The sequence below is a fragment of the Miniopterus schreibersii genome (assembly GCF_964146895.1).
Source record: "Miniopterus schreibersii genome assembly, chromosome: 16".
In the NCBI taxonomy this organism is placed as follows: domain Eukaryota; kingdom Metazoa; phylum Chordata; class Mammalia; order Chiroptera; family Miniopteridae; genus Miniopterus; species Miniopterus schreibersii.
In genome coordinates, this window is record NC_138116.1 from 22,264,224 (window position 1) to 22,286,576 (window position 22,353).

At 48.8% G+C, this 22,353-nt stretch overlaps 2 protein-coding genes across 2 annotated transcripts; both read right to left on the minus strand.

The window, feature by feature from the left end:
• Positions 1-427: 427 nt before the first annotated feature.
• LOC308568399 (keratin, type I cuticular Ha3-I) lies at positions 428-5,254 on the minus strand. Its single transcript, XM_081161329.1, has 7 exons — positions 4,827-5,254; positions 3,792-3,874; positions 3,141-3,297; positions 1,760-1,921; positions 1,552-1,677; positions 1,161-1,381; positions 428-958 (listed from the first exon to the last, which is right to left on the minus strand). Exons 1-7 carry the CDS (start codon positions 5,172-5,174, stop codon positions 841-843), a joined length of 1,215 nt encoding a protein of 404 aa, XP_081017455.1. The 5' UTR covers positions 5,175-5,254; the 3' UTR covers positions 428-840.
• A 5,331-nt stretch (positions 5,255-10,585) lies between these two features.
• On the minus strand, positions 10,586-15,953 carry LOC308568404 (keratin, type I cuticular Ha3-II; the record flags this gene model as incomplete). The annotated part of the gene is made up of 7 exons (XM_081161333.1): positions 10,586-10,712; positions 11,502-11,722; positions 11,893-12,018; positions 12,101-12,262; positions 13,162-13,318; positions 14,219-14,301; positions 15,606-15,953. The coding sequence occupies 7 exons, from the start codon at positions 15,951-15,953 to the stop codon at positions 10,586-10,588; spliced, it is 1,224 nt and encodes a 407-aa protein (XP_081017459.1).
• Positions 15,954-22,353: the final 6,400 nt, after the last annotated feature.

Sequence of the window (22,353 nt, forward strand, 5' to 3'; positions counted from 1 at the left end):
TAGGAAGACAATTGTTGGCTGAGTATATTTTTCCCAGTTCTCCCCAGGTTACAGTACTTCACGCTGCCACGAGGCCCGGCACAGCCTTCCCCTCAAGGTTCAGCTCCCCCTGTGATTCTCACACGGTCCCTCTGCAGAGCCTGACCGGACACCTTCGCAGATACTCTCGTGGGTGCGCTGCTCCTTTCCCACCACCGTCTCCCCAAGCGTGAAATCCACGTCAATGGGCTGGTCACGTCTAGTGGACGCTTTTCCTTTAAAAGAAGCCCCAGACCATATATTGGGGTGAACGACCCCTTCATCGATGGAAGAACGCTGGTTACTTTTTATGTCTACAAGACACCCCATTTTGGAATTGATGAACAAAAAGGACAATTGCCACTTTTGTGCCAGATTAAGAATTTATTAGGAGGTTAACAAGGGACCTTTTATTGCATCTCCAAAGACCAAAAGAGTGACAAGGAACATTTCTTCCAATTGTGTGTAGTTTCATAGTGTGCCCATCGGCAGTATCACATTTAATGTGATTATTTTTCAGTCACATCTAGATAAGTACCTGTTGAAGCGTAACACTCACGTTATGCGAAGGTGTCTCTGTGGGAATAGATACTGCTTGATCCTGTTACAGATTTCTCTACGAGTCTCAGAAGACAGAGACAGTAAGTGGACTCTGCTTTTAGGTAAAGATCAAGCCCAGAAACTCAGCGAAGCCTCGAGGCAAACCCTGGAAGCTGATGCTGATAGACGTTTCTCCCAGAGTGGTCATCGTTGGAGACGCTGGGATGAAGCTGAGGTGAGATGTGACTTCGGAGCCCTTCTCCTCCCCCGGCGCTGGGGCCTCTAGCACACAAAGGTACTGCAAGGCCCACACCGAGCGCGCGGGGCACAAGGGTTGGAGACACAGGGTCCAATGGGCTTGTCACATGCGTTGGTTGTAGCACATGGATTGCAGGGGAGGCTGAAGATAAAACCGTTGGGGCAAGTTAGGCCAGAATGAGCTGGCGAAATAGGAAAACACTAAACACACTCTGTTTCTATCTTTCTTCCTTTGCTGCCAACCAAAAGCTTGAAGTTATAAATTCATTCCCATCAAGAAGACTTTTCCTCCCCGCAGCAACCTCATGTGCCCTCCAGGACAGTATAACCGGCTTCACACTCACTTGCAGTCCTCGCTTTCCAGAAGGTTCCGGTACGTGTTGATCTCACACTCCAGCCGGGCCCGGACGTCCAGCAGCACCTGGTACTCCTGGTTCTGCCGCTCCAGGTCGCCCCGGATCTCGGCCAGCTGGGACTCCACGTTGGTGATCATGCACTGCACCTGGGACAGCTGGGAGCTGTAGCGGGCCTCCGTCTCTGTCAGCGTGTTCTCCAGGGAGTCTCTCTGTGGGGGGAAGGTGAGGAATGTCACAGAGCTGCTCCTTTAACACGTCCCTCCATAGGCTCCCAGAGAAGTCACAAGCTCCAAGAGTTGAAGAGACTAGGACCCAAAGGGCAGCCCTGTGACTGATTCTGCAGCCTCGCTTTCTCCCCAGGTGTCTGAACACTACCTACCAGGTTGTGCTGGGCCTGCAGCTCGATCTCCAGGGCGTTGACTGTGCGTCTCAGCTCGATGATCTCCGCCTGGCAGGTCTGCAGCTGCTCTGAGCTGGACACCACCTGCTTGTTCAGCTCCTGGGTCTGCAACACAAGGTGAGACACAGGATCAGGCCCTGCCCTAGGGGTCCCACGCTCCTGGGCGGCCCGGTGCCGAGGTGCCCACCTGGTTGGTGTACCATTCCTCCACGTCCCTGCGGTTGGTCTCCACCAGGGCCTCGTACTGGCACCTGGTCTCGTTGAGCACGCGGTTCAGGTCCACGGTGGGGGCGGCGTCCACCTCCACGTTGAGGCGGTCTCCGATCTGGCAGCGCAGGGTGTTGACTTCCTGATGGGAGATTTAAAATATTTGACCAGTAGTTATTAAATGTATAAGATTTAATGATTTGAAATATCACAGAAGATCCCGATCCTCTCCTCTGAGAATGCAGTTCAACTTGTGATGGTTCGGAAGCTTTGGGCAGCTCAGTTCCCTTTGGTCCTCTCATTTACTGGGCTCTATATTCATGACTAATCTGTGTGTCCAAGTGCTTTCAAGTCCGTGACCACCTTCCACCTCGTGATCAGTGTCCCCCTCCCGGTTTAGAAGGTGAGATGTAATGGGCCACTATTCTCGCTGTGGGCCCCCAACACCAAGTTCAGTGTTTTTGCCTGTAAACCAATGTAGCCTCTTAGGTTGGATTCTTAACCATGATTAATAAAAAGGACAGGGTCTGGCTAAAGAGGAATTAAAGAGCGCTTCCTTCAAAATCTGCCCTCCTGGCATAGAATAGACTTGACTGGTGACCTATTGATTCCACCAGGATAGATTTTGCTGGAGGAAATAAGTCCGTTCATTTCACTGCTCATCTCACAGAGCCAGCGTTGTGTGGTGCTTGGGTTTAGGTGGGCGTCAGACAGACCTGAATTGGGTCTCATCTCTACCACTTACTATATGGCTTCTAGAAGCTTCTAAAAGCCCCAGTTTCTACCTGGGGAGCTCTAAAGCACTTACTGCAATGTTTGGCACACAACACACGATTGATATTAGTTATCATCATTTACATTGCTCGGGAATTTAAGGTTTGCACGAAATGTCAGTCTTCCTTATCGTGCGACCAGGCAGGGGAGGTGAGCGTTTTTTCAGTGTCTCCTCCAGGCAGTCCTGATCAGCAGAAAGAGCTCTGAGTGAGAGGAAGAGACGGGTTTTGTTTCCAGCTCAGCTCCTCTCTGCTGAGTGGAGAGGCCTCATCTGGCCTCTCCAGTTGCTAAATGGAGAATCTGTATAAAAGCTCTCTGCAGACCCACCTGCTCTGACCGGAGACCAGAGGAGGCTGCCTCGTTGCTGACCTCTCCTCGTTTATTGGGCTCGCCAACTTCCCTCACTCTCATCCCTGCCTCTGGGTGAAAAATCCTAATCTGCTGTCAGGGATTTTTAAGTTACTGATTCTTGACAAACCCCTTTTAGTTTGAACACGTTCCCTAGCCAGCTGAGGCTCTCCCGCACCCCGTGGGGTTGGAAACAGGCCTTGGCAAGTCCAATCCCGTTGCTCCTTGGGGAACCTCACCTGCTCGTGGTTCTGCTTGAGGCAGAGCAGCTCCTCCTTCAGGGACTCCACCTGGGCCTCCAGGTCGGACTTGCACAGGGTCAGCTCGTCCAGGATCCTGCGCAGGCTGGTTATGTCCGACTCCACCAGCTGCCGCAGGCCCATCTCCATCTCGTACCTGCGATACATACAGGAGCATTGGAGACAGGCCTGGCCTTGGCTCTGGTTTGGTTTGTCAGATAACTGGGAGCTGGGGCTTATGGTTTGTACAGCCATCTCCTTCATTTAGGTTTTTAACACTGAGCAGTAGCTCCTAGAGAAAAATGCACTGGTAATTATGTTTAATAAATAAAGAGCCAGTGGACTTAAGAAGATAAAATCCCATGAAAACGATGAGCTGTGCAAAATTAATACACCTCCCAGATTCTCCCAATTGGCCGCTGTGCCTAGTAGAGCATCGGGGAGCAGGCTTCTGCACTAGGTTGGGGGATGGGTTCTACAGAGAAGCAGGAGGAAGAATCTGGACCCAGAGAAGAGATCCCTGAGCTCTGCTGAGCCTTGAGACCGTGGGGGAAACACCCAGGGAAACGCTTTGTCGACGTTTGTCAGTGTTGAGAACGGGCTAAGCTGACAGAGAGGACAGAGAGAAGGCAGTGCCTGCCTGCCACTCACTTGGTCCTGAAGTCATCTGAGGCCAGCTTGGCATTGTCAGTCTCCACCACCAGCCGGGCGTTCTCGGATTTGCTGCACAGGATCTGGAAGACCCAAAATGTTCTAGGGTGAGCCTGGTTATTTTAAAGCCAGCAGCCATCCCTCTAATTCATTTACCTGGAAGGAGTAAAATGAGAAAAATCACAGTGGATCCTAGATCAGACTATTAAATGCTACCCATGTGCTCAATAAACATTTGAGAAATTAAATTTGAAAACACCAAAATAGGCGGGAAAAGTATCCGTAGATCAATGATCTCTCTCTTTCCTAACAAGCAACACTGAGAAGCTGATGACAAGTAACATTTATTTTTAAAAACTTACTATATGCCTGGCATGGTTCTAAGAGCTGAGGATACGAACATGAGTAAGCACTAGTTCTTGCCCTCAAGAAACTTCCAATCCAGCGGGGAAGATAGTAAACTAGCAGCCGGGGAGATGGGGGGTCAGGGGAGCAGCCACGCCCCCCCGGCCACTCACCCAGCATGGGTTGGCACTATGTCCTGGTAGGTCGTTTTCACTCTTTCTGGTTCTATCCAATCATTTTATGCCCTCGCTGGGCAGTGGAGGCATCGAGGTCAGGATAGTGAAGTCAAGGAGGTTAGGTACCCACAAGAGGACAGCAGTAAGAGGCCAGAGCAGTCAAAGTCCAGATGAGGGAGAGAGAAAATGGTCCCGTCTTTACAAAAGGCTCCGCTTCCTCAGCTCCCTTCTCGGGCTCAGTCTTTTCTCTCACCCCAGGGTAATAATTCCAGAGCTTGGCAAATGCACAGAAGCTTTTAATTACAGCGTATTTATGCAAAGTGCTGCTACCTCCACATAGACTAACACTATGCAAATATTCAGACCTAACAGTCCTGGGCCTAGAAGAACATGGGCCTCAAGAAAACAAAACAGAAAAGCCAGACTCGAGCCCCTGCCTTTCAATCACCCTGAGAGCTCATCTTGTTTCCGAATCATATCTCAGATGCCCAGGCAGTGCGGTGCCCACCCTCACCTTCTGCTGCAGCTCCTCGATGGTCCGGAAGTAGGACTGGTAGCTGGGGCACATCAGGGGCTCCTGGGGCTGGCACCGCTCCTGGATGAGGCTCTCCAGCTCCGCATTCTCCCGCTCCAGCTGCCGCACCTTCTCCAGGTAGCTGGCCAGGCGGTCGTTGAGGAACTGCATGGTCTCCTTCTCGCTGCCATTGAAGGAGCCCTCGCAGAACCAGCCGCAGTTGCCCACGTTGGCGGGGATGTTGCAGGTCCCGGGCAGGGGGATGTTGTGGCAGCTGGGGGCCACGCAGGGCCGGGAGGGGCAGCCGGAGCGGCAGCTGAGGTTGGGCAGGCAGCAGTTGTAAGGCATGGTGCTGGGAGGCAGCGAGGCGCCGGCTAAAGACAGAGTCCCAGTTCTCCAAGGAGCGTGTGGGTCCCCCACCTCCGGGAGCATTTATACCCCTTCTGCAGAGGGTGTGGACCTGGGAGGCAGCGCTTTTATTCCTACCCATGTGGCGATTGTCAAAAGCCCTTCCCCCCGGTTTGTTGTTTCCTCAGAAGAGTCCCTCACCTCATAAAAGTCTTTACTGGGGCCTCTCCCTGCCTCGGGACTCCCGGCCCGTGCTGAGCGTCGGTGGGTAGGAGGCTCGCGGCTCGGCTTCAAAGAGCTGGCCCGTGAACGCCCGGCCTTTACGAGGGGCGCGGCGGCCGGGCACCGTGGGCCTTTGTGTCCTGGCTCCGCAGCCCTGACTCCTCGGCAAGCCTCTGGCTCTTCTCGCTAAGAGGGCAAACCCTCGCTCCTGCCTGTGTGTCTTTTGCTCGGTCAAATTTCCAGATGCCGGGCTCCAAATTCGTGGTTCTCAGAAAGAGGAATAGATGCCTCTGGAACTGATAAAACAGCCTGGTTCCCGATAAGCGGGCACCACCCATATCCGTGATAATGCCCATCAACCCAGTAACAGGTATTCACCCGGATCAGAGTTCATGCAGAGCACTGTGGGGAATGGAGGGTAAGGCCAGGGCTAGGGTCAGAAGGAGCTGGCACTTGCTGGGCACCTGCGCAGGCCCAAGGTGGACACTTTTCAGAAACGTGATCTCATTCACTCCTCACCATGACCCTTCGTGGGTATGCGGTATTATTCCCATTTTACAGGTGGGCAAACCAAGCCATAGAGGGTAGGAGTTAACATGTTATGAAGTCAGGATGCCAGCACTGATCTCTGTTCTTTCTACCACACCACACTGCTTAAGTGAGCGAACGACCTCCTTCCCTAACTTCTGATAGATCCTCTCTTCCTCCTCTCTGAGCTCTCACCTCACCTTGAACATGGTGTTGTCATGATTCTTGTGCCTACCCGTCTCCCTCTACATGAGTTCCCTGAAGGCACAAAGGACCTTTACATGAAGCACCATGTACATCTCCTTGAGTTTAGGCTTTATCTTAAGGGCAAGAGGGAGCTATTGAAGAGTTCTAAGGAGAGGCATGATGTAGTTTCATTCTTGATAAGCTACATTTGAAGGAACAGGGAAATGTTCAGCAGGTCCTCGGAGTTGACTAGAATTCATGACAGAATCCCAGTGCAGACGGGAGTGCTGGAGAAACGAGCCAAGGGGGAGAGTGCGCAAAGAAAGAGCAACAAGGGGCTGAGAAGCAGAGTCCAAGCCCCTCAGCTACAGCTGCAGATCAAAAACCAGGCTGCTTTGCTCTTCCTTTCCTCCTTCCACCTCTTAAGGTTGAGCTCAAATGCCAAAATTATCAAAAGAGAGGGTGTGGCCCAGCTGGTTGAGCGTCGTCTCATACACCGAAAGGTCGACAGTTCAATTCTGGGTCAGGGAACATACCCAAGGTTGCGGGTTCAGTCCCCAGTCTGTGGTGAGTGCAGAAAGCAGCCGATTGATGTTTCTCTCTCACATCAATATGGTTGTTTTTTTCTCTCCCTCCCTCCCTCTCCCTTCGTCTCTCTCTCTCTCAAATCAATTTTAAAATATTTTTTTAAAAAGAAGGAAAGCTTTGGAACAGGAGTGATGGCAGGGATCTTAATGATCATCTCATCCAATTCTTCATTTTACAAATGGGGAAGCTGAGGCTTAAATGGAGAAATGGCTTGCTTAGCGCCTTACAGTTAGACCCCAGTCTGCTGACCCCCTCCCATTCCCAGTGCCCATCACCAAGCTGCAGAAATGTTCAGTAATTTCACAACCAATCTGATCTGCCATTACCTAGGGGCAGAAATGAAAGGCAGTGAGAGGGGGGAAAGGAGAGGAAAACCTTGATATCCACAGATAGGCTTTGCTGGAGAATGAGGGGTGAATGCGGAAGTGACAGAATTCCGCAACCCTGAAGCATTCTGTTGCCTCCCTGATTTCAATTGTCATTTTTACGTTGATGATACAATTATATCCCAACAGTCTGAAGCAACTTAGGTACAATTACACCCCATCAGATACAGACTTTGGAAAAGCTTAGAATCACAACTGTTCAAGGTTCAATGACACTACTCAAGAGCAATACACTCACCCAAAATAAGGCAAATAGTCATAATAAAATTTAAAAATAATAGGATTTTAACAATGAGAACAATTGAGAGATTAAAAAACACACAACACCACAATGATGACATGGGATGCTTTTAAATGGTAAGCTGAGGAATGATTTTTTTTTGGTCTTCTCTACACTTTTTTGTCTTCTCCAGATTTTTTGTAAACATGTATTTTACTTCTGCACAAGAAAAAGACATAAGATTGACATTACACATTCCAAAAGGAAATTCTTACAAGTCTTCTAAAGAAGTAAAGAGTTGTAAAGGGACCCAGGGAAGGCTCCTATTCCAACATAATTGTTAAATTGTCCTTGAGCTTGTTGTTCTGGAAATAAAGCTTTTGTCATGATTGGCATTCAAGCCCTTGTGGTAACTGCTGAGTTTGCCAATTATTCCAAAAAGGGAGCTATTAGGAAGTGATGAAAGGTCACTAAGCTTCCTATGGGATCAAACGACCTGTAGCTCATGAATTGACTGATGTGTGGGTCTGCGCTTCAGGTGAAGAGTGCCAGGAGCAGCCAGCCTTGGAGAAACTCTCTTCCCAACTGACTGTCAGCCCACAGCCCGAGACGACTGGGTATCGAGACCACCTCACTGAGTGACATCCTTAGAATGGATTTCCCACACGCATAGATGATGATTAAGCTTCTTTTCTGCAAATAGTGTCTAAGTCATATGAAGTCTAGACTCTTAGAGTGTTGGCACTACCAAGGACCTCGGCAGTCATCTCACCCAACTCTTTCATTTTGCAAATGGGAAAACGTTGACCCAGAGGGGGAAGAAGCTTGCCAAAGCTCACACAGAGAGTTTGTGGAAGAGTCTAAAATGGGAAGAGGAAAATTAGACTAGAGAAATGGGGGACAGGAGATAAGGGCTTTGGTCTTTGTGAGAGTGTTGGAACTCAAACCATTGGGAAAAAAGACACCTCTCTCAAAAGACTGCAGCCTTAATGAAAAAGTGAACTAAAAAAGATAAATGTATGCTCATTGTTACAGGAAGATTTTTAAAAAAGAAAGGACTGAACTGGCTTTTACTGGGTTCTAAGTTTAAAATATTATGGTATATTTTAAAAAACCAGTCACAAAATACCACATATTGTAAGATTCCATTCATAGGCAATGTCCAGAACAGTCAAATCTATAGAAACAATAGGGGTTGCCTAAGCCTAGAGGGTGGGGGGCAATGGGAGTGACTACTAATTGGGTACAAGATTTCTTTTTGGGGTGATGAAATGTTCTAAAATTATAGTAAAGGTTACATAACTCTACCAATATACTTAAAATCATTGAGCTATATACTATAGGTGAATTTTATAGTATATGAGTTATATATTATGTTAGGAGTTGTATTTCAATAAAGCTATTTAAAAAAAATAATTCAGAATGAGAAAACAGAATAGGACAGAAGCAATGTTCAAAACTATAATGGCTGAGGGCTTTCCACAGGTATTGAACAACATGAGTCAATTCTAGAAGCACCTCAGTCCTAAGTAGGACAGCAAAACCAGGCCCAGCCCTGGACATAATGCAGGGAAGCTACACAACACTAGAAACAAAGAGACAATCTTAGAAACAGTCAACGAACAGGAGCAAAGGATCATCAACAATAGAACCACAGCTAGACTGGCAATAGGCTTTTCAGCAATGACAACAAAACCCCAAAGACTATGGTGTTTGGGAGGCAGCTGTCCCTGATAAAGGCCACTGCAGGTAACTATTGGTGGACAGTGGTCCCAGCGTGTACAGAGAGCTGATGAGATGGATTGGACAGGGGTATTTGTACAAGGCAAGGAGGTGGTTCCTGGGAGTGAGCTAACCCTGAAGGAAGGAAGGGAGGCTGGAATGCACCCACTGGGTCTGGGACACTCTGCACAGCATGGATGTCATTCAATTATCCTCATGCCTAAGGTCTGGATAAGGGAGCCCCAACAACATCAACAACAATGGAGTAAACATTCAAAGAACTAGAGTATGAGAGTTCAAGAATTTAAGACCAAGAATGCAGCAGGAATCGTCACAGCACGAGAAGACAGTGTCGGCTTTGTCTCAAGGAAAGAAGACATGACTAGCAATTTGGCCAAACACTGGGACCGTGGCCTTGCACAAACCACAGTACCACAGCCATGGGAGCCACCAACCTTGGCCGACATCAATGGGCATGGGCAGGAGCGGGGTACCAGCAGAGCTGTCAGTTTTCACACTGCAAAGACTTAGTTACCTAGTTTGATTCTAAAGTACTTTTTTGAGGGGAGGGGTCCCAAAATCCAAATTTAGTCCCAGTGGTTAAAATATTCAAATGAGAAGAGAAACACTTCAAAAATCTGTTGGGTATTACTCAAATTTAAGAGATGACTCTTTCTACTATTATGAGTTCTTCAGTATTGCCCCAAAGAGAGAGTTTCAAGAGATGTTTGGAGTGCTAATAGTGCCATCTCTCCCCGGGTGACAACTCTGAAAGATGCATAAACTCCGTGTGCTTGTTTGAAATCTGTTTTACTCTCATAGCCACTGACGTTCAGAGAGTAGGCTCTGGACTCAGTCCCATGCTTGTGACTATGTGAACAAGAAAGAAAATTAGTCCTGCAGCTCCTGGTATTGGTTGCTGTCCCTCTTCTTGTAGGCCCTTGGAAAAGAAAAAGTGGAACTTTCTAGAAATGGTAACCGTTGTATTTTACTAAGCAAGGGCCCATAATGAATGTGTTTATCATATTTAGATGAGGCTTCTTGCCTCTGTGGTCCCGCCGGTTCCCTGATGGCCTGGTGCATGCTGGGGCTCCTCGTGCTTAATGAATGTTAATTAGTGATGATGAAGACCTTTCAGGAGAGGATTCAACTTCACAGTCCACCTAAGCTTTCAAGTGGGTTTATGAGAAGCACGTACCATAGAGTGAACACTTGCAGAAGAACGAACACACATCATCTCTGCTTTGCAAGAGGAAAGTTTATTAGGAGATATGCAAAGGGACTGGGGAACTATAAGAGAAGGTCAAAGCAACAGAGAGAACCACAAAACATCTCAGATGACACCTTCACTGCCCAAACCTTCCAGACCCTCGGGTCACAGAGTAACTGCAGGAGCACAGCTGTGAATAGGAGGATCAGGCAGGCTGGACGCAGAGCCAGACCAGGATTGACGGCGATGCCTGGGGTGGGGTCCTGCGGCGATGGTTGTCAGAGAAACAGGGCTGGTCCATCAGTGGTCCTTCTGTCTTCGTGCAATCCTCCTGCTGGGTTCTGGATGTCTAGCACCCAAAGGTGCTGCAGGGCCCACAGCGGGTTCGGGAGCCACAAGGGGCGCAGGGATTGGTGACACAGGGCCCGATGGGCTTATCACACGCGTTGGTCGTGGCGCAGGGGTTGCAGGGCAGGCTGAGACACAGAATCATTAGCTTGTTAGCATGAGAGGGATAATTTAAAAAAAAAAAAAAAAAGAGGAGGGGGCTCAACCCAAGGAGACGTGGAGACAAGCAGAATTCCCTCTCCACCATCTTAGGAGGCCAAGCCTGTTCCGATCGCTCCTTCTGCAAAGTCAGAGGCAGTGGTGGCAGAGCAAAGCCACAGAGCAAAGAAAAGAGCAAAGCCTCGTGGTGCAATCCCAGCCCTGGTTCTGGAGCCTGGAGTTGTGGGGAAGTCCCTTCCTCCCTGCAAGCCTCATCCTCCCCCCATAAGACAGGATTAGTAAGACCTACCATCGAGAACTGTGAAAAATCACAAGACTGTGTTCATAAAAATTCTGTGTTAGGGGACAAGTGCTGGACCCTGTGTTACTGAGTCACCTTCCCTTTTGACATTCGAATGCTCATCTACATGATGGTTGTCCGATCCCCACTCTGCCTGCCTCAGATGGGTCCAACTGGGATCCATGAAACAATGGGTTTGGGGGTTTGGGTTAAATCCAACCCTGAAGATGCAAAGCTTTATTTACCCATCAGCATCCAAAAGCTCACCAGTGGGGAATACAGTCAAGTCTCTCAGGCATCTTTTGGGCCAGAAAACACCTTTAGGCCAGGTAATGGACACAACAAAGAGCCCCCACTTCCTACTGCTGTAGAGTAAACCTCTGGTCTCGACAGACATGTTGGCTTCTGACACTTGACCTGCGAAGTCCCTGTTCTATCCCTCAGTAGAAATGGGCCATCTTGCCTGCCAGGTACTCACTTGCAGTCCTCGCTTTCCAGAAGGTTCCGGTACGTGTTGATCTCACACTCCAGCCGGGCCTTGACGTCCAGGAGGACCTGGTACTCCTGGTTCTGCCGCTCCAGGTCACCCCTGATCTCGGCCAGCTGGGACTCCACGTTGGTGATCATGCACTGCACCTGGGACAGCTGGGAGCTGTAGCGGGCCTCCGTCTCTGTCAGTGTGTTCTCCAGGGAGTCTCTCTGTGGGGGGAAGGTGAGGAATGTCACAGAGCTGCTCCTTTAACACGTCCCTCCATAGGCTCCCAGAGAAGTCACAAGCTCCAAGAGTTAAAGAGACTGGGACCCAAAGGGCAGCCCTGTGACTGATTCTGCAGCCTCGCTTTCTCCCCAGGTGTCTGAACACTACCCACCAGGTTGTGCTGGGCCTGCAGCTCGATCTCCAGGGCGTTGACTGTGCGTCTCAGCTCGATGATCTCCGCCTGGCAGGTCTGCAGCTGCTCTGAGCTGGACACCACCTGCTTGTTCAGCTCCTGGGTCTGCAACACAAGGTGAGACACAGGGTCAGGCCCTGCCCTAAGGGTCCCACGCTCCTGGGCGGCCCGGTGCCGAGGTGCCCACCTGGTTGGTGTACCATTCCTCCACGTCCCTGCGGTTGGTCTCCACCAGGGCCTCGTACTGGCACCTGGTCTCGTTGAGCACGCGGTTCAGGTCCACGGTGGGGGCGGCGTCCACCTCCACGTTGAGGCGGTCTCCGATCTGGCAGCGCAGGGTGTTGACCTCCTGTGGAGGAAGGGGAAGGCGTGAACCCACAGAAAGAGTCTAAAATAAACTCTCTTTGAGGGGGTCTGATGACTGGGAAGAAGATTACACTGAAAGTTGGGGTTCATGAGTTGAAGCCCAGCTGATGCAAAACCTAGCTAAGCTACCCCTTGTGATGCAGGCCCCTGTCTGAGCCTCTCCTCATCTGTGTGGTGAGGCTGCTTGATTAAATCATGGCTAATGTTTCTTCCCACTCCAAGAGTCTATCATTTTCTTCTGATTTTCTCTTTTCTCAAGCCTGGCATGATAACTGGTTTATAACAGTTGCTACTTAAATATAGAGGAGCAGGTTTGCCATCTCCCATTTATTTCATGTCTTCTACCATCATACGTTATTCATTAAGGGTTGTTTCCTCTTCATCAAAACATCTAATGTTGAGACATGCACCTGATTCCCTAGTGTTGCGTTCGACCGTGAGGTCTGAATCAACCATTATGTGAGTCCCTTCATGTCTCCCAAATTCCTCATCTATCTATCCATCCATCCAGCTTGGGTTCTAATATCTGGGTGACACATAATACAAAGAATTTGCTATCCAGTTCCAGTCTTTTTCATTTGGCATCTGTTCAGAAGATAACAGATATTATCAAACAGTAGAAAGTATTTTAAATATCTTTGTCTGGACTTTTGGTTGCAGGTCAGGTCTCAAGTAGAAAAAAATCAGCTGATCACACTCTTTTAGATTTAAAAGAGAGAGAGAGAGAGGCCTGTGACTCATCCCACAACAATTCCTCAAATTTTGAGCAACCAGCAAAGGGTTATGTTAGCTCTAGGGTGCTGAGCAAAGACCCACCTTATCCTGCCCAGGGGAGCTATGGAACTCTCAGTATTGGGATGTTGGGGGCTGGGACTCCCTCACCTGCTCATGGTTCTGCTTGAGGCAGAGCAGCTCCTCCTTCAGGGACTCCACCTGGGCTTCCAGGTCAGACTTGCACAGGGTCAGCTCATCCAGGATCCTACGCAGGCTGGTTATGTCCGACTCCACCAGCTGCCGCAGGCCCAGCTCCGTCTCGTACCTGCAACACACAGCCAAAGGTCAAAGGAGATTAAAGAGGAACCATTTCTCCCAGGCTTTACTTAGCTGACCTATATTTTGAATTTTTTGAAAGTTTATGAAACAGAAAAATATCACCCTGCTGAGTAAAAAGACCTATTTCTTCCCTGAGACCCAGAGAGAAGGTTCTAATGGAATAGTTAACTGCATCTGTTCTAAGAATCCCATTCACAGGTTGCTGTGAATAAGTCCTGTCATCTGACCTTCTTAAGTGAATCTAAACTTCATATACCTGCTGTGCAGATTGTCTCGCCCTCCTTTCCAACCACCCTGAGAGGCCCTCTGGTGTGAGAGAAGCGCTGAATTAGAAGCCAGTGAGATTCAACCTTGGCATTATGACTGTGGATAAGTTTCTTAGTCCCTCTGAGCCTTGACTTCCTCATCTGTAAAATGGGAACCACACTAGCACTCATCGGGTTGGCCTGAAGATGAAGAAAGGACATAGGTCAAATGACATTGTCAACTGTAGAGTCCCATCAAAATACAAGGGACTTTATGACTGTAATGGCCATACCTAGAAACAGTGATCAGTTCTATGAAATGGATTTTGCCTCCTGTATTTTAATGGGCTGATTTTGACTAACCTATACTAAGAAATTGGTGTGAAATTCACTTTTCACACTTTGTCCAGACATGAAGTAGAAAGAGAGAAAAAATGGGTGGTTTCTTGTGCTCCTTCAGACTAAACCTAGAACACAGAATCTTAGCATTCTGTGAGGAGACTTGAACACATAGCCCAGTGCAGGAAGCCTCCCAATAGCATCCAGACAGCTTCGGCTTGCACGCTCCCAGGACAGACTCCATCACTTTGCCATTCAGCCTGCCCCTTACTAGACTTCTCTGATCATTAGAAAATTCTCACTTGGTCCTGAAGTCGTCTGCGGCCAGCTTGGCATTGTCAATCCGCGTCACCAGCCTGCCGTTCTCCGCCTTGCTGCACAGGATCTGGAGCCGGAATTAATTGTGAAATGAGTTATTCTAAGAAAGAATGCCTTGTGTCTTAACGTGAAAAGCTATTTCACATCAGCCACATTTCTTCCAAATACGTAGCTTAGAGTCTTCTCAGATTTTCAGTTTGGGGATGAAAGGATGATTGATAGAACTGATCATTTCGAAACTAGAACAGCCCAGGGCAAATGTGCCCGCTGTCAGGAATTCTTCCTTTCTAGGTCTGCTGCTGGCCTCCTGTGGGGAGTGGTCATCCTGGGTACCAGCCTCACATAGGGGGAGCAGTGTCCCCGTTGGCTTAGGACTAGGGGGTTCCTGGGCTAGCAAGACCACATTCCCACATTCCCCAGCTTCCCCACATAACCCACATTTCCCTCCTTCCCCAGCTCTCCCAGGGGATCACTTCCTCCGCGAGTTCTCTCAGTCCTTTGCCCTTAGCCAGTTACGCTTCTCATTACTTTCACCATGGTCATTCATTTTCACATCTCTCTCCCCTACTGGATTATCTTAGTACTTCATCCCTCGCTGGCACTAATATGCACGCTCTTCAGATGACACGGCCCTTCCCTGGCGCTCACTTTGCCAGAATACAGAATAGTGGACAGTAGATCCCCTCCGAGAACCAAGAGCTTGTGCAACTGGCATAGACCTCATCCTTCAAACTCCACTCAAGTGTGGCCTCTTCTGGGAAGCCCTCCCTGCTTTACCCTTTGTATTAAGTCCCACCTCTATGCTGACTCTTTACTCGTCCCCACTCTGCTCCTGCACTTCTGGCCCGCAATTCTCATTTGCGTGCCTGCCTGCTCTAGTAGGTGGCGCAGTGTCTGTGCATATTAGTGAGGCTTTTGGAGTCGAGGGCTCTTTTGCTTTTTTTACAGTCTATTGCTACAGTTCTGAAAGGATTTAAATGTTTGAGAATTCACTAGCAAACTTCCTAGCTCCAAGAAATAATTTGGGTGCGTTGTGTTTTTTTTTAATGCTATAGGCTCTGAAAACAAGACCAGGATATCACAATACGAACTGAAGAAGCTCATGCTCTGGTTTTAGGCAAGAAGCAATATAAGATTGCTATGGCTGATTTTGGCCTAATGCCTTACCCTCCCCCAAGTCTGTATCTTTCCCTCATGGGGCTTCCCAAGCAGATGTTCGAAAACTACTTGATGGGCCACACGTAAGCTGACGAAGCCTTGTCTTCATCCGTGTCAACATTAGCTTCGAACAGTGTTAAATCCATTCAGAAGTGGGTATGTTAGATTTGGATAAATAGTTCACTAAATTGGCAGTGTGGTGCCCACCCTCACCTTCTGCTGCAGCTCCTCGATGGTCCGGAAGTAGGACTGGTAGCTGGGGCACATCAGGGGCTCCTGGGGCTGGCACCGCTCCTGGATGAGGCTCTCCAGCTCCGCATTCTCCCGCTCCAGCTGCCGCACCTTCTCCAGGTAGCTGGCCAGGCGGTCGTTGAGGAACTGCATGGTCTCCTTCTCGCTGCCATTGAAGGAGCCCTCGCAGAACCAGCCGCAGTTGCCCACGTTGGCGGGGATGTTGCAGGTCCCGGGCAGGGGGATGTTGTGGCAGCTGGGGGCCACGCAGGGCCGGGAGGGGCAGCCGGAGCGGCAGCTGAGGTTGGGCAGGCAGCAGTTGTAAGGCATGGTGCTGGGGGGAGCAGAGCTCTGCAGGTCAGTTTCAAAGCCTGATTCCTTTCCTCTGGTGTCCACCCTGGTCCTCTCCTAGGCCTTTATATTCTGTCAACTGTGGGTGTGGCCACCACCTACAGCATCGTCCCCTTTTGCCCTGTTTACCAATGTTTCCATTCATTTTTTAGCCACCTCACAGGAGTCCTTTACCTCATAAAATGTTTTACTCTGGCTTCTTGCTAAGTCAGGACTCCTCCCAATGGCATCACGCTGGTTGGTTAAGTAAAAGCTTCAAAGCAACCAGCCTATTACCTTGCCAGCAGGAGCTCTTATTCACGGGGCGCTCAGGCGGATTGACAGCTGTACGCTGTCCCCCCGAGTTGGGGGCACTTCTGTGCCTTTGTGTCCTGAACAAGGACTGGTCTGTGCCCCATCCAGCTCATACTCAGCAAGGACTCGGTGAGAAAAACCATGTGCGAAGCCCACCCGGAAAGCAGACTGTTGGGTAGGGACCCTGGAAGCTGAGGCCAGGAAGGACTTGGAGGCCGTCCAGTTCGATGTCCCTTGGCCACTCCATCCAGGGCAGGCGGAGGCACTGGCAGCCTCTTCCCAGTGGGGGCTGCAGGAAGCCCCCCAGGCTCCATTCCAACTCCTCCTCAGTGTTCACAGAACATTCAGAAAACTAACCTCTCGGGACCTACTGAGCATGAGGACTGTACCATGTGCTTACACACAGTATGACTGTTCCTAGAAAGGCTCCTGCTTCAGTCCTCATGAAGCCCTGTAGGTGAGGACTCCAAGCATCCGAGAGGTTGCCGGTGCTCACAGAGCGTCCCCGTGGCGGAGCCAGCACTCAAGCCCCGAGCTCCGAGTCCAACGACCGAGCTCCCTCCATCACCAGCTGTCTCTCTCCCGATCTCCTCACTCCTGAGACGCAGTCGTACACAAAGGGGTTGAATTCATGGGGACTCAACCACTACTAGGCAACACCCCCTCCTAAGGTAGACTGGGCCAAGAAATAAAAGCCTGCTCTCTACCAAAGAAGAAAAAGTCATTTTTATTCTAATGGAAGGAAGTCTGCTTGGTGGGAAAGTGTAATGCCCTCCAAAAGCTAGAAAAAAAGGAAACCCATGGTGGTTTTGACATAGAAACACCTGAACCCAGTTCTCCAAAGGATGTGACCCTGAAAAGCAGCCACTATGTTATGTGCTTAATGGCGTCATGTGACCGTCTATTTTGGCAAACATATCCTGCCCTCATGCTATTCCAGATGGAGGCAAGAACTGTGAAAGATTTTTATGTTTAATCTATCAGTGCTCAAACTAGGCAAGCTACTCCTGAAAGTAGTTCCTTTGGGAAGCTCCATGCTGATTCCTCCCCAACAACCGTTGCTCAGATCACCCCTTCCTCAAGCTTGTCCCCACAGCCTGGGACATTTATTTTGCTTATCCTTATTGAAGGGCAAATCTTCATCTTCTGAGGGTGTGTGTATTTTTGGAATCAGCCAGATATCATTTGGAACCAGCTCTAGTGAGTGGGATAAACAACCAAACTAAGTAGCATCTTTAATGGGTCAGAAACATGTTGTCACTGTAAAGTAATCATGTAGGCTTTTCTTGGGTGATTCTAAAAGTCATTTCTAAGCTAGAGCTTCAAATACCCTTTCCTAAGAGACGGCAGCTTTGGAGAAGCCATGTGGCCTCCCAGAGCGGATGCTCGGAAGGCGCTGACACGCTCTCCCCGTTCACGGCCCGCGGCTCCCCGCCCCGCCTGCCCGCGTCTCTGCCTTTAGGGAGAGGTGGAATGGGTGCGCGGGCTTCAGAAAGGTGCCACACTGGCTGGAGCCCTATTGGCTGAGACCAAATAACACAGAGCAAGTAGCTGGATTCCTAGGCTTTTCTCTGTCTTTCTCCCCCATCTTCTATAGTCCAAGCTTCAAAAGAGAACCGTCCAGACAGTGGCACTTTTTAAAGAGGAGAGGCATACTGTGTTCTCAACCGGCTTGTGTGTCCTTAGGATCCCTGTAACCATGACTATAGCTTCTGGGTCAGTCAGAGTGGAATAAGCCAGAGGGGAGCATCCTTATATCTTCAACAGTGGGAGGCAGAGTGTAGAAAACATGACTATTCCACTTCTGAGGAGCAGTGACTGTGATTGCCGCACAGCTGCCTGGCCGAGAGGACTTGGGCCTATAGAGAGAAGAGCCAAGCTTCAGTGAGCTGCCGGGAATTCTGGACGACAAATGCCTTCTCCTCATTCCACTGACTGCGTGTGGAGCATTCTTGCCTCTGCGTCAGCCATGGCATTGCCTCCAGTCGATGGCCCTTCAATAAACTGATGAGCAAATCGAACCCTAGCGAACAGGAAGGCTTTACACTGCTCGTGTAATTGCGGCAGACGCCCTGGTAAGGCTTCTGGTTTCCAGATGTGAGCAAATTGCAGTTGAGATGTAAGGGGACTGTTTATGATGGAAGCCAAGGCTATGTTCGTGGGAAAGATCACACATAAATTCGTCAGTGGTGGTTAACCATGAGTGGAGTCAGGGCAGACCTTTTGCTGAGGCCACCCTCCCTGTGGCTGGACTTTAAAGGCATTAGGAGGCCACCCCTCTCGTCCCCAAAACATCTTCCCTTGTGGCCAGGCACTGGCACTTGAGATTCTCACTATGAGAAATAGAGACTTGACTTGGGGTGGTGAATGCATAACACAGTATACAGATGATGTATTATAGAATTGTACACCTGAGACCTATATAATTTTATTAGCCAATATCACCCTCCCCCCATAAATTCAATAAAAAAGAAAAAAGAGAAATGTAAAATGTGTTTTCTAGGGAATGCGAAGTAATTTATTGGACCACTTGTCAATTCATTGTATTTTAATGTGTACACATGGCAAGGAGAGGCCAACAATAGTATCAATAAGCACACACAGCAGTAGGTCTGACTTACGCCAGGGTCAGATGAAAAGTCACCCACTGGGGAATTAGAGAAGCAGACACACTGTCAATACCAACACCAGCCCATTATGTTGAGCCAACCCCGGTTAGAGCTGCTTATGAGACCGGGATACAGGGCTTCCATAGACTGTTCCATAAAGTCCATAAAGGTGACTGTTGCCAAGTTATCGACTGCCCAGCCTCACTACGCTGAGGGGAGGAGTCACGATGGTAATCCAAGGACTAAACCAACAGTTTTGGCTCTGAGATGTTTAAACAAGGCTTCCAATGAGGGACAAGCAGGAGAGGACCTAGAGAATGAGCCAGGTCAGGAGAAAGATGCCCTGAGCAAAGAGAGGAACAACCCCCTCAAAATGGAATTCGGGGCTCATTCCACAAACCCTCCCCAGAGCCATCATTGTGTCTCTTTACTCGGTCCTGGACTCCCAACAGGAATGGGGTCCCAACAGAGGTCTTAAGGGACAAACCAAGTCAGAAAAATGCAAAGTTCACCACTATGTCTTTAACTCTGCCCGGCCTAGAATAGAGAAGTCAAACGGAGCATGAAATGATCCAAAGCAATGTAACTTAATCGTCCTAGTCCTCTGGGAAAGCTGGACTCAGACGGAATGAGAACCTGTTTGTGCAACTGCTCTGCAGATCAAAAGGGGCAGCAGATGCTAAAACAGTTTCAGTAGCCCACAGAGGACACAGCCAAGTAGGCTTCGTGCTTAGTATGAATGTGTTGTTTTGAACTTCTGCATTAAGGCCGCTATCAAGTTGATGATTTGAGGCAGATGTGAAAGAGCCCCAGAAACACGGCTTCTTCCCCAGCATCCCACAGACCCTGCCCTCCTTACAGTTCCCACTGATCTCCCCGTTGCTCTTTCCAGTGGATTTGTCTGAACTCTCTCTCATCTTTGACCTGGATGCTACTGACCATCCCCTCATCAAAACTCTGACTTCTTTTTACTTCTGTGTCACTTCAGCTGCTCCTCCACTTCCCTCTCCAACTGCTTTTAACCAGATGTCATCACTGTCTTCAGAGACCCGGCGAAACCAAGGCAGAACCTCATGTCAGGGACTTCGGAGAGCCCCAGGCCTGCTCTGTCATTTCTATCAGTGGTCCCCAAGGTTCTTCCATATTCTAACACCTTTCCCTTGACGATCTACTATGGTTAGGTAACTCCAATATCTCTCCCAAATCCAGTCTTTTTTTTTTTTCCAGCTCTTTCTACTGGAGATCCACCATTGTTTTATTTTCTCAGGATCAAAAACTTTGCTTATGTTGACCCATAGCAGGTATCCAATCAGTACTAGTTTCCCTTCATCTCACTCCATTGTTTTTCTACCTCCAAGAAGCTTCCATGTCCCAAGCTGTACCTCTGAAATCCACCCCACCCCTGTCCCACCCACTCCCCCACCTCCACCCAACTCAGTCCTTGTTTTTACCAGCCTCCTGACTGATCTTTCTCACCTAGTCCCACCAACTCCTAGGACCCATCATGACCCAGCCTAAACATAGCTGCCTGATATATCATCTGCCAACTTTCCTTACAAGCAAGTCTCACAGACAACCATTCAGAGCACTGCCAGATATGATTTTACCTAACTCCTTTGCAGGTGCATCTTCCACTACCACACTTACCCTCTGCTCCGGGCTAAAAATCTCCTTACCAGGCAAAGTTTCTGCTTGGAAAAACTTTCCCTCTTCTCAGACCTGAACTCACTCATCTGTCCAAACATATCCCATCAAACTTTATTTCAGAATTATGCTAATATCATGCAGTCATAGTTGATTGAAGTTAGAACTACGGGAAGTATATAAAGTTTTAATGAATCCTCATTAGTAATACTGTTCCCTGTTAATATTATGCATAGTATTCTACAATTTGCAGCAGGTTTTGAACAGGTGAAGGTGCTGTCTCTCTTGAAGGGCCTATAGTCAATGAAACAGGCAGACAAAATTTATATAAAAAGAATAGTTGGGTTTTCAAAGCCCTGGTTGAGTGCTACCTCCTCCTTGGAGCCTCTTATCTCTCCCTCATACCTTAGAAATTCATCATTCTTTACTTATACTTTTCTTGAGCCACACTGATGTGTGTGTGGCAGTTATCACTTTGTCCTATCCACTCTAGACTCTAAATGTTCTGTGGGCCAGGACTGGGGTTCACTTATTTCTGTGTTCTCAGCACCTCACCCAGTACTGGCACACACACCAGATGACTGACTGTGGTTGTGTCGGTCAGATAGCATCAAATTAAATGGATAGTCTATCAAGTGTTGATAGACTTGAGAGTTTTAATAATTCAGAAATGAGACAAGTGGGAAGTAAGGTAGGATCAATGTTTGTTGGAGGAGAGTTCATGAACATTGGCCTTTTTTGGAATTATAGGAAGTAAAATGGTAAAGTGGTTATGGAAGAACATTATAGATATGAGCAAAGACCTAGAGAAAAGGGTAACTTGAAGAGAGGGAGGTAAGGAGACACGCCTGCCTGCATTTAAAGGATCTTTAGATTGGGCATAATAAGTGAGAACAAGATGAACCAGTTTGGCAAAGATACATTTTAGTTCAATTAAATGGGCCGTGGTGGCCTGAGACCAAGTGAAACTGTCCTACGGGCAAACCAAGACCAGGAACGGGAGCTGAGGGGGAAGTGAGATGTGGGCATCATCAGCACGGAGGTGCTATTTCTTTCTGAACAGGGATGTGGAAAGAGCAAAAAAAGAGCCAGGGACCTGGGAATTTCCTCTGTGCAGGACAGAAGGGATGTCAGTGGGCAGGTAGTCAGGGATGTAAGAAGCGGACCCAGAGTGTGCAGGAAGTCACTGAAGGTACATTTTGAGGGAAGGACAGGTATCTGTACTGGTGATGCAGGTGCAGCCGAGATGTTGAGGGGAGAAGATAGCTGCTCTTGGAGCAGTTTCTGCAGAAGCTGGTCTTCACAGGGCGGGAGAAAGGGAAGCAGAGAATTTCACAGTGATGAAGACACAGCGGGAGATAGCAGTGCGGCTTGGAGAGGAGTCTCAGAATTGCCAAGGGCCCCGCAGCCAACGCAGGATGGGCATGAGTGCTGAAGGCCAGGTTTTCTGCATGGTCTCCCCTTGGAGGGAGCCTCCGGACACTACAGCCCCTCCTCGCCATCCGTATTTACCAGCCAAAGATGATGGCTGGGTTGTCATTCAGCTCATTTCATCCTAATGGAGGGGTGTTTTTATGGAACAGCCATGAGAAGTACTTTACAATGCATGGATATGAATGAGAAACACATTTACAATGCCAGAGAAATAAAGTTTATTGGGAAGTAAATGAAGTAGCCTCCTAGCATTCCAGAGAATACCAAAGAAGCCAGGAAAGCAGGAAGCATAATATGTGTAGGAAACGCCCTAAAGCAATACCTGGAGCTCAGATTACAGGGAGCTGGACACCTTCAGACGCAGAGAGACTCAACCTTCAATGGGAGGGAGTTCTCCA